This window comes from Ictalurus punctatus, chromosome 2 (genome assembly GCF_001660625.3).
Source record: "Ictalurus punctatus breed USDA103 chromosome 2, Coco_2.0, whole genome shotgun sequence".
Taxonomy (NCBI): domain Eukaryota; kingdom Metazoa; phylum Chordata; class Actinopteri; order Siluriformes; family Ictaluridae; genus Ictalurus; species Ictalurus punctatus.
The window spans coordinates 359,687-372,500 of NC_030417.2; the positions used below are offsets into that span (position 1 = coordinate 359,687).

General features: G+C 35.9%; 1 protein-coding gene across 1 annotated transcript in view; it reads right to left on the bottom strand.

The window, feature by feature from the left end:
• Window positions 1-17: 17 nt before the first annotated feature.
• adgrg11 (adhesion G protein-coupled receptor G11) overlaps window positions 18-12,814 on the bottom strand; it is a 15,506-nt gene continuing 2,709 nt past the window's right edge. The window contains exons 4-22 of the mRNA XM_017451179.3: window positions 11,370-11,402; window positions 11,217-11,258; window positions 10,493-10,582; window positions 10,300-10,335; window positions 10,131-10,202; window positions 9,003-9,149; window positions 7,325-7,354; window positions 7,106-7,192; window positions 6,717-6,858; window positions 5,791-5,938; window positions 5,266-5,400; window positions 5,043-5,153; window positions 4,543-4,582; window positions 3,697-3,797; window positions 3,364-3,482; window positions 2,239-2,504; window positions 1,849-1,939; window positions 787-1,076; window positions 18-307 (exon numbers count right to left, since the gene is read on the bottom strand). Of these exons, the coding sequence (XP_017306668.2) occupies window positions 180-307; window positions 787-1,076; window positions 1,849-1,939; window positions 2,239-2,504; window positions 3,364-3,482; window positions 3,697-3,797; window positions 4,543-4,582; window positions 5,043-5,153; window positions 5,266-5,400; window positions 5,791-5,938; window positions 6,717-6,858; window positions 7,106-7,192; window positions 7,325-7,354; window positions 9,003-9,149; window positions 10,131-10,202; window positions 10,300-10,335; window positions 10,493-10,582; window positions 11,217-11,258; window positions 11,370-11,402 (2,108 nt within the window). The 3' untranslated portion in view covers window positions 18-179. The remainder of the gene's footprint in view (window positions 308-786; window positions 1,077-1,848; window positions 1,940-2,238; window positions 2,505-3,363; window positions 3,483-3,696; window positions 3,798-4,542; window positions 4,583-5,042; window positions 5,154-5,265; window positions 5,401-5,790; window positions 5,939-6,716; window positions 6,859-7,105; window positions 7,193-7,324; window positions 7,355-9,002; window positions 9,150-10,130; window positions 10,203-10,299; window positions 10,336-10,492; window positions 10,583-11,216; window positions 11,259-11,369; window positions 11,403-12,814) is intronic.

Sequence of the window (12,814 nt, forward strand, 5' to 3'; positions counted from 1 at the left end):
ATATATATATATATATATATATATATAGTTTAAAAGTAGTTTTTGTTGCTTGATAGAACAACAAATAAAATGCAACAATAACTCAAACACTCAAATTAACCGGGTTAATTTGAATAACTGTAAGTTGCGCTCATTATTTGAACGCATTGCAGTTTTACTCTGGTCCACTGATCCTGGATTTAGTAGGTTTTGTGTTTGCCGTATGGGTTTTCGATCACCGTGGTCTCCGTGCTGCTTTTCGCCAGCGATGTGTCAGATTCGCCAGCCAGCCTACTGGACTTGTAGTAATAAACAAACAGGAAGAATCCTGAGGAGAGAAACGACGAATCAGCTGATTGCTGGCGTTTGTGTGTGAACGAGAAATCTGGGAATTCTAAATACATTAAGCCAGAACAAATCTGACCTAAAATAGGGTCATAACCTTCATAAACTTGTCATAACGTATACGGTCTAAAAATACAAATGCCCTGATGTGATAATTAAATGGATGGACGTGTGAAATTCGCTTTAAACACAAACCATCATAGTTGTCAACATATCTATTCTGTCGTTGTATAATTACCATAATTCCAAAAATTGGTTAACACACTATAATTTCCCTAGCTAGGATTTTCTGCAAACTGGTTGTATTTTTAAAAACGTCTCTGTTGTAAAAGAGTTAATCACACAATGTAAAGAAAAAGCGATTTAGTGATTAGTAAAAGCTAAAGTGTGTATTTTGTTCCCTATCTACGGAGATCTACAGGGATGTTACATACAGTGCTGCTGTATTTTTTCCACACTCACCCTGGAAGGAATTGAGGATGGTGAAGATGTAGAGAGCGGGGATTTGTAATGGGCCGTAGGCAAAGAAAGCGAAGCCCCAGCTCAATCCCAGGATGCAGCACAGCCCCATGATGGTCAGAGCGTCCGAGGATCTCGACTTTTTCCCTGAAGTGGTGATGGTGGTATTTTTATAACTGAGCAGGCAGAGCCAGCGAATCATCACCACGAAGGTGAGGAAGGTGAAGAGGAAGATGGCGGCGTAGTAGCCGATGTTCACTACATAGTGCACGGTTGAGTCGGTGATCCAGCACCTGCGAGAACAAATGAGTTTATTAGCTGACAACTCAGTCAGTGTTCAGCAGTTCAGCATTTCCTCTGTGGCATTACAGAGAGATAAAAGCAAAAATAAGTGTGCTTAATACAGTCCCCTCCGAAACTATTGGAACACAAGGCTTTTGTTTCCTGGTATTTACAGCCAGATGTGTTAAACAACATAAATCATAGAACCTCTTGCATCAGACCACCCAATTTTTAGGCGAGCAAAAGTATAGGAACAGATAAGTCTTGAAGTGAATTAATGTAAATAACACTTAATATTAGGTTGCATTTCCCAATAACTGCATCAATCCTGCGACTCGCTGACACCGAACTGTTGGGATCTTCTTCTGTGCTGTACCTTTCCTTCTCCACACTTTTGGACTTTCCATCACTTTCTTAGAGGTTCATCTTGGTTTGAGAACTTTTGTGTTCTGCTTTCATAATAATTTGATCTTTGTGGGTTTTTAAACAACTTAATATCTTTATATATTTTTAGTTCTTTTAATATTTAATCTTTTATTTTTTTTTTCCTCTCTAATCGTGTACGTTTAAAATATATATATATTTTTTATGTGAAATTAACTTCCAAACATTCCTTTTGCAGGTGTCTCAGGTTTGTTTAACCATAAGTAACTGTGAGTAAGTGTCGTACAGTAGAGTAAACGCTGGACCCTGTTGCTGTGTTGTGTTCTCGCTCTGTAGTATTTAAACCTTTTCTCTCCCTCAGTTCTGCTAAATGTATTGAAATTTGTTCCTGTTACTCACATTGATACGGTTTTTCCCGTATTAGAGACAATGTCAAGCTTGTTGTATTTCTGACAAATGAAAATGACCGACACCACAAGGGCAGGAGGCACTGAAACAGAGCAGAGGTCAAAGTTCACAATATCATGTTTAAATAAACAACTTGAATAAATAAGGATTGTATATCAATTGAATTGTAATGATTATTTAAAGAAAATCCTCTCTGTCTCTCTTCATCTCAGTTACAATCAATATAAACAATACGCTCAGCTTTCTTTCTCTCTCTCTCTCTCTCTCTCTCTCTCTCTCTCTCTCTCTCTCTCTCCCTCTCTCTCTCTCTCTCTCTCTCTCTCTCTCTCTCTCTCTCTGTCTTCACTCCAAAGTGATCATGTTCTCCTGTTTTGAACTCACCCCAGCCGGCGATGCACAATTTGGTGATGTAATTCTGGACACTGGCCACATTTTGTGCGAGCTGTAAACACAGATGTAGCGCCTGCAGGCCGAACCATGTGAACGCAGACAGCATGGAGTAGTGCATCACCCCCGCCATTAACTTACAGCCAATCACATTCCTCGTGTTAGCTACAGACTCGTTGATGAGGAAGGTGAAGTTGAGCAGGAACAGGGCCAGGAACAGGTTCATGAGGATGTGGACTGAAATGCTGGCTTGGCCTCTCCTGTGGACAAACCATGGACAGAAGCTGAGGATCGTCCACCAGCTCAGTGTCCACACACTCACACACACTATCATGGTAACACACTGCAACAGTAACGGACACTAACACAGTGTAACACAAACACACTAACACACACTCACACACACTGTGACATGGTAACACACTGCAACAGTAACAGACACTAACACAAACTAACACACTGTAACACTAACACACTGTAACATGGTAACACTGTGACACTTTCTACCACATTGTAATACACTGTAACACAATGCAACATACCATTACACATTTATGTAACATATCACCCCCATATGTGCTTGTTGAACATCACAGAATAAATCTGGAATGTAATGTTCAACAAGGACATATGGGTGTGAAGGTCAGGTGTGCACTATATATATATATATATATATATATATATATATATATATATATATATATATATATATATATAGTTGATGTACTTGTCCATTATTGCCTTTACAGTGTTCCAGGTATATCCAGTGCCTTGGAAATTCCTTTGTAACCCTGTCCTGATTGATATTTTTCAACAATGAGCTCCCGTACTTGCTTTGCAAGCTCTTTGTGGCCCATGGCTTTTCCAGTTGGGTGTTACCAAAAAGATGTCAGGAAAATCCTATTTGGACATCTGGACTCGTAATTATAAAACAGTGTGCCCAAGCTGGGTGTTGGAAGTTTTTTGCTTTTCTTTATTTTTCCCCCCAAAAAAACATTTCTGGGTGTGTGTCACTTCACAAAATACTGCCATTTTAACAGGGGTGTGTAGACTTTTTTTTTTTTTTTTTTTAAATATCCACTGTACATATAAGATATTCTGCATTTATATCTCTTTTACCTTAACAGGAAGTGTGTGAAGAGAGCTATGCTGAGGAAGAAGAGGGACAGGCCGCACCCGATGGAGGTGATGTAGGTGAGATTATTGAGGTCAGTTGGAGAGATGGTCTGTGGTGGAGTCTGTAAAACACACGCTGCTTATTACTATACTATATAATTATTATGCACAGTATTGGGTATTTATACTATAAACCATCACACTTTAACGTGATGAATGAATGTTTTGGTATTTGCTAGCTGTATGGAAGTATATTAGTGAAGAATGATGGAATTAAATGACTTTTTTAAAAAAAAAAAATCGTTGTGAAAAGCAAAAGAGAAAAAAAGATCTCACCATCAACACAGCGAAGAAGGTTAAGTGCTGGCACGAGCAGGTCGCAGAGTAATTAATATAGGAAGTGTTGCATCCATCAGTCGTCCAGTTCGGAGTAGCACCTGATGACGACACACATCGGTTTCCTACAACTACAATTTGAGACTGAACAAACGTTTGGCAGATTAGATTTGCATCTTCTGCCTTATCTCACAGCACTTATCGTTTATGTAATAATTAACGGAATAAAAACGCGTGTAATCATCGCTATGGTGACGTTTTCTGTAAGGAGAAGTTTCTTTAACATTTAGGGATGGAGTCTCCAGTGTCAGCGCTGTGTAACAGTCCGAGGTAACGCTGTAACTTTAATTTTCCCACATCTTCAGGACAGAGGAGTTTACACTTCTTTACTGTTTCTCACTAACACGATAAGCTGCGAAAGAATAAATATTATATCATATAAATATTAAAATAATAAAATAATGATAATATTAAAATGATAAAATAATAATGTTAAAATATTAAAATATAAAATAAATATTATATAATATTATATGTCTTTATATATAAGAATAAAGACAGGGATGGTGAGGGAACGACTGTTTATAGCTGCTATAACGTAAACGAGAACAGGAACTGACTGGTTTCACAGACGTCCCACAACATTAAATATAAACTATAAACCGATTAAAAAAAATACGCCATGCCATTCATTAATAAATGAACATTGGGAAATTAATTTCTGGTGGTATAAGAGTAATAAAACAATTGGGCACGTGCTGTTATAGAAAAATAATCAACCACCACGCATGAATAAGTAAGTGTACTTGTAATAAAGTTCCTAATAAAGTACTGAAATTATCCAACCTTGTCCATCCCAAGAGTAGCACAAAGGCTCGCCGGCTTTCTGCAGAGAAAAATGAGAAATCAGGTCCAGTTAGACAAGAACCTGTACAAACCTGCAGTATACACTCCCTTAACGGTTCTCCAGCCGTCCGTCTGACGGAGCTCTTAAAGGTTCTACATGGAATCCTACAATGTGCACTGTAAAACCGGATAGTTACCTCAAAATTTTTAAGTTGATAAATCAATTTCTTTAAGCCAAATACACTTAAATATAGCACAAATTTAACTCAAATTAGTTATATTCAAGTGTATTTGGCTTAAAGAAATTGATTTATCAACTTAAAAATTTGAGGTAATTAGTTTCCTCAAATTTTTTGAGTTAAATAAATAATAAAAACTATCCGGTTTCTGGGCGTTTCTGAATCCGAATGGGTTTCAAGAAGCTACGAATCCTTAAAGAACCCTTTAAAGAACCCTTAAAGAACAACTATTATTATCATTATTATTATTATTACTATTACCGGGTCAATTTTCCTGAAGGTTAGATTAAATGAGCTGTTGAGATTTGATATTTCTGTTCCCATGTCGATGGAGTACACTTCATTATTCAGCAGCGTGCTGTTCTTATCGTCCTTACAGAGAAAGAAAGTAATATAATATGAGTATTAATTTTAATCATCACAGTGGATTAGCTATTACACTTCTTATGGGATGACAGTAAGATGGATTATAAATCATGCGTACCTGTGGAAAACTGGGAAATCGTAACAACGATGTAAAAACTGTGGTTGTGTTCATACTGGACGCTTTTTCAAAAGCCTCCTTCGGTACCGAGAACGTCGTGTCAAAGCTCTGCATCTGGTCTGTATCTTCGACGATCTGAAAAACAGTGTGTTGTAAATATCGGAGTTGTCCTCGGAGCAGAATGAACGTGTCACAATAACAGCGTCAGAGTGTCTCAGGTTCCTCATGGACCGTACAGGAGAAATAAACCTCACAGATCTGTAATATCGGATCCTTTTCCTCAATAAATAAACGAATAAGTGTAATATTTTTGGCTCGTTCGTTTAATGGGGTTCTCTTTAACTACTTTTAGCACGCGTGTGAAAATCTGATGAAGTTTTAGATCAAATTCATGCAGAAATATAGAAAATTCTACCACATTCACAAACTTTTGAGCACCACTGTATATTTGGGATATATGTAACGTGTATATTTAGAAATATAATATATATATATTTTTATCTGATCTTTTTTTTTCATACTTACATTAAACTCCTTGGCGAACATAAAGTGGATGGGTTCAAAGACAGTGGGTTTCACGACAATACCACTAACATCATCAAAGGACACGGACGCTGAGGATTGATTCTCCATCATTTTCAAAATCATATCAGTTACGGTCTTCATCATGTTACTTCATAACAGAGAGAGAAAGAAAGTCAGAGGGAATCACTGATGCAACAATCATACGTCCGTCACTAAGGACTATCAGTGATACAAAGCCAAAAGCTACGACAGTATTTACTTGAGGAAAGTTCCTCGTATTCAGAGTCGGGTGACGCGGCTGCTTTCTGTGAGTTTTCTAGGAGCAGCACTCAGATTATTAAACTCAACTGTGTGTAGAAAATGCAGACTGATGAAGAAAGTCTAGTCTAGTATATATCCCATATATTACTGCGTGAATAGTCCTAGTTATAATTCTCAAATTAATCGGTGGTTTAATTGAACAAAATGGCGTCTACAGTCATTATTCAGCAGCACATAGAATAGCACTTGATCCCGCACACACTGTTATTTTACATGACATTTTTTTTATATCATTCTCCAACAGATACTTGTGCACAAGAACTTACTGAAGCCTGGGGATAGTCAACCGGGGTCATGAAATCGTAACGAGATTTTACCACACTTTTAATTCACTATTTCAATTTGCAGAGTTACTGAAATACTGCCGACATTGTTGTTAATTTGATGCGCGAATAGTAAGCGTATTACTATATTACTATACCCTGATAGTATTTCAGTTTTACGTGTGTTTTGTGTCAGCGTGCTAAAGTCAAGTGCATGATTCATATTTATGTGACCCTAGGACTAAATTCAGATCGTGGTGACGTGTGTAACTTTTGTTGAAGTGTTACAGATTTAAACCAATCAAATTTCACAACACAGTACTATAGTAGATGTTTTCTTACGAATAGCTGATATTTTTGTTGGAGTCTTGAAGTGTAAAATTAATCTTAACGGATCCATCCACTGGCTTAAAAGCGTTCCCACATTTGTAGCACGCTGGAGGCCATACATTTAATATGATGAGGTCATCATTTGAACCGGTTTCTACAAGCAGAATAAAAAAATGAAAAACATCATCGGTGTACAACAACGATACAAAGCGATCGTGTTATTTTAAAAAGTCTGTAAGTAATGACATTAAATAAAAGGTTCTGGGTTTTAACCTGGCTGCCTTTACACTTTTATGGTTCATGTCGTGATATTTAGGCCTGAAGTGGATAGTGGATTTCAGCTTCGATGAGATCTATATGTTAAATAAAATAGCTTTACAGCAGAATAAAATGACTCTCACCATTGCAGTTTGGATTGTATGTAGCTTTCTGACAAATCTTATTGGGATCCACACAGGTTATATTCTCACACTGCCCAGTAGGTTGTTCTGATAATCACATCAAAAGACCAAAAACAAGAGTTTTATTAGTGTAATGAAGACACAAAGAGACATAAAGTTATAAATACTGTCAATATTTATCTTTTATTATATAAATATATAAAAAAGACTCTGGCATACCTTTAAGTTGAGAGCAGTTTGTCAACGCAACTGTAACATACACAATGACAACATCACACACACCGTAACACACTCTGTAGCATAACCTAACACACACTACACACCGTAACACACACCGTAACACACTCTGTAGCATAACCTAACACACACTACACACCGTAAAACAAGCCATAACACACTACACACCGTAACACACACCGTAACACAAGCCACAACACACTACACACTGTAGCACACACCGTCACACAAGCTAACACACACTACACAGTGTAACACAAGCTAACACATATTAAACACGGTAACACACACTGTAACACAAACCACAACACACTACACACCGTAACACAGACCGTAACACACACCGTAACACAAGCTAACACATACTAAACACCATAACACAAACCACAACACCCTACACACCGTAACACACACCGTAACACAAGCTAACACACACTAAACACCGTAACACAGACCGTAACACAAACCACAACACACTACACACCGTAACACAGACCGTAACACACACCGTAACACACACCGTAACACAAGCTAACACACACTACACAGTGTAACACAAGCTAACACATACTAAACACCGTAACACAAACCACAACACACTATACACCGTAACACACACCGTAACACAAGCTCACACTAAACACCGTAACACACACCGTAACACAAGTCACAACACACTACACACCGTAACACACACCGTAACACAAGTCACAACACACTACACACCGTAACACAAGCTAACACACACTACACACCGTAACACACACCGTAACACAAGCTAACACACACTACACACTGTAACACAAGCTAACACACACTACACACCGTAACACACACCGTAACACACACCGCATCACAAACCACAACACACTACACACCGCAACACACACCGTAACACACACCGTAACACAAGCCAGAACACACTACACACTGTAACACACACCGTAACACACACTGTAACACACACCGTAACACAAGCCACAACACACTACACACCGTAACACACACCGTAACACACACCGTAACACAAGCTAACACACACTACACACTGTGACACAAGCTAACACACACTAAACACCATAACACACACCGTAACACAAACCACAACACACTACACACTGTAACACACACCGTAACACAAGCTATAACACACTACGCACCGTAACACACTCTGTAGCATAACCTAACACACACTACACACCGTAACACACACTGTAACACACACTACACCTGTCTAAACCTAGTTTTGGAGATATTCACATTTACACATTCTCATAACTGCAAAGTGAATATTAACACTTTAATGAAATCTTTTTTTTTCTCACTGCATCACTTTCAACTTCTTGTAAGGTTTAAAAAAAATTCACCTAATTTGAATATGGCCTGACATCATGTTTAACACTGCCTACAGTGGTGCTTGAAAGTTTGTGAACCCTTTAGAACGTTCTATATTTCTGCATAAATATGATCTAAAACATCATACACACAATAAATAAATAAATAAATGTCCAAGTGTAATAATTTTCATCTCATTTGTTTAATTGGGTTCCCTTCATCTACTTTTAGATAGGGCTTGTGTGAAAACAGAATACAGAAAATTCTAAAGGGTTCACAAACTTTCAAGCACCAGTATATCTCAGATCCTTTAGAAGTTCTGTACCACTTGTCCAGTTGTAGTTGTGAGTTCCTTTCACGAAGCAGACAGGTGTTTTGGGTCTGCGTTGCACATCTCTGGTGATTTTGATTTGAAAAGTGTCGGAATTAGTGCTGTTTTCTAACCACACACCGCTGTCTGAGAACCTGCAGGCTAGAAGATATTACCTTCGTTAAATATGCTAACTAAATTTAAAAATGAACTAGAATAGGACAAACACATTCGAATTAACAATCACATTTTTAATTTAAACAATTAACAACTAACATTAAATATGAATTCACAAAAGAGCACATAGGAGTAGAGCATTGGCACATTTTCCAGAAACAGTCACACCAGCAAGTGATAAGGTAACAGGTGACCCTTGTCTACAGTGATGTGAAAAAGTATTTGCCCTCTATTTAAGCAAATTTTCCACACCCGAGTCCGCTTGTTTAATCCGTTCATCTTAGTATCCAATCAAATATGTCTCATCTTTGGCTGTAATGAAAATGTGCAGTCACTCCGGCCCTTTACTGATAATCTTCAAGACCCCTGCATGGCAAGGAGAACATGCAGGTTTTAAATGATCATCTTATGGTGGATTAATGAATGCTGTTCTTTTCTGAGCCTGCAGTTTCTCAGATGTTCTTCTGGGTTCTTCCTGGATGAGGAATTTTGTCCATTTTGGTCAGCCAGTTCTGGGAAGATTCAGCACTCTTTTCTCTCACGGTGTTTTGCTGGAGTCCCAGAGCCTTAGACATGACTCGTAACCCATTCCAGACCTTTTAGCCTACTACACATTGCGGGAAAGGTTCAATATAAGTGATTCTTTAGATTTAGCAGGGCTGGCAGTAATCAAGCCTGGGTGTGTCTAGTCTAAATGAACCCAACTGAATTCAATCATTTGCATTTGGATCATTCGTCCAGGTAAATCTGGTTAATTGCTTGAATGATTAACTAAGGGGGCAATTAATTTTTCACGCAGGACCTGAAACAATTACAGGTACAAATATCCAAAAGAAGAAGAAATCAGGAAGGGGGCAAATACTTTCTCACCGCACTATGTGTATGTATGTGTGTGTGTGTGTGTGTGTGTGTGTGTGTGTGTGTGTGTGTGTATGTGTGACACAACCCTGTGAGTTTCAAACTTACTTTCATCTGTGTCGTTTCCAAGCCCGGTTTCAAAAGATAAAATGCAGGTTGACCCGTTGAATGGTGATAATCCTGCAGAAATAAAATAAATCCTACATCCAGTAGCTTTACTTAAAATAGATAAATAAATATAATCATGAATCTAGTAACGTGTACTGAGTATTCTTACCGTTATAGATATCCTTGCAACTCGAGTCACTAACATCTATGGAAAAAAAACAGATTTGTATCTAAAAACAATATTTATATCAGTGTAAAAAGACAGACTGTTTTATCCTTTTTTTAAAAAAAAAAAACCCCTTTAATTAATTTTATTAATATATTTGAAAAGATCAATACAAGCTTCATAAAAAAAAACTTACTAAAAACGCTTTTTATTTGTCCAGTAAATCCTCCATCGAACAATACAATCTGCTTGCAGTCACTATCCAGTGCACACGGTGAACAAACTCCTACAAAACAAATCCTACATTACACACCGCTCTGATTACATTATTACATGATTACATTATTAAAAATGTAACCAACTGAACAATTAAAATCTCAATATTTTCTTTAATCTGTGAACATACAGAAAAAGATAGTAAGCATTTTCATTAACATTTACAACATTTGGCAGAACCCCTTATCCAGAGTGACTTACAGTTTATAATGGTCTATAATAATAATAATAATAATAATAATAATAATAATAATAATAATAATATCTATCTATATAGCCTGTCTATAATAATAATAATAATAATAATAATAATAATAATATCTATCTATATAGCCTGTCTATAATAATAATAATAATAATAATAATAATAATAATAATAATAAACATATTCTCTCAGATTCTTCTGTAAAAAGTGACTCCTTGTCCTCTTGCTTTGGAAAGTCAGTGATTCGTACATTCAAATGCTCCACAGGGTGCCAATATTTTCACAAACAATTCTGTGGACACTCTGAGTCCATTTCAACTCAGTCTAGAAAGTTTTCTGTATCTACAGTATCTTACTAATAGGCATAAATATATATTTCAGAAAACTCATTATTAAAGCACAAAAAAAAAGAAAAAAAAGAATCCAAATAAACTTTTACCAAAACACAAATCCTGGCAGGCATCCACGCTGACATTAAGACCTACAAAAGACCAAAATACCAAATTTTAGATTTCAGTGTATTTGAGAGGTAATGTTGTCCTGAAAATACAATTGTTTTTCATTTGTCAATAAAAAAGAAAGGTTTTTATACCTCCCAGGCATGCTGTGCAATGCTTCTGACACTCTGTAAAGTACAATCAGGTAGGAATGTTAGCAGGTTAATCTTTAACAATATACACTATACACACAATACAATACTATACACTATACACACAATACAATACTATACACTATACACACAATACAATACTATACACTATACACACAATACAATACTATACAATATACACACAATACAATACTATACACTATACACACAATACAATACTATACACTATACACACAATACAATACTATACAATATACACACAATACAATACTATACAATATACACACAATACAATACTATACACTATACACACAATACAATACTATACACTATACACACAATACAATACTATACACTATATACACACAATACAATACTATACACTATACACACAATACAATACTATACACTATACACACACAATACAATACTATACACTATACACACAATACAATACTATACACTATACACTATACACACAATACAATACTATACACTATACACACACAATACAATACTATACACTATACACACAATACAATACTATACACTATACACTATACACACAATACAATACTATACACTATACACACACAATACAATACTATACACTATACACACAATACAATACTATACACTATACACACAATACAATACTATACACTATACACACAATACAATACTATACACTATACACACACAATACAATATTATACACTATACACACAATACAATACTATACACTATATACACACAATACAATACTATACACTATACACACAATACAATACTATACACTATATACACACAATACAATACTATACACTATATACACACAATACAATACTATACACTATACACACACAATACAATACTATACACTATACACACACAACACAATACTATACACTATACACACAATACAATACTATACACTATACACACAATACAATACTATACACTATACACACACAATACAATACTATACACTATACACACAATGCAATACTATACACTATATACACACAATACAATACTATACACTATACACACACAATACAATACTATACACTATACACACACAACACAATACTATACACTATACACACAATACAATACTATACACTATACACACAATACAATACTATACACTATACACACACAATACAATACTATACACTATACACACAATACAATACTATACACTATATACACACAATACAATACTATACACTATATACACACAATACAATACTATACACTATACACACACAACACAATACTATACACTATACACACAATACAATACTATACACTATACACACAATACAATACTATACACTATACACACACAATACAATACTATACACTATACACACACAACACAATACTATACACTATACACACAATACAATACTATACACTAT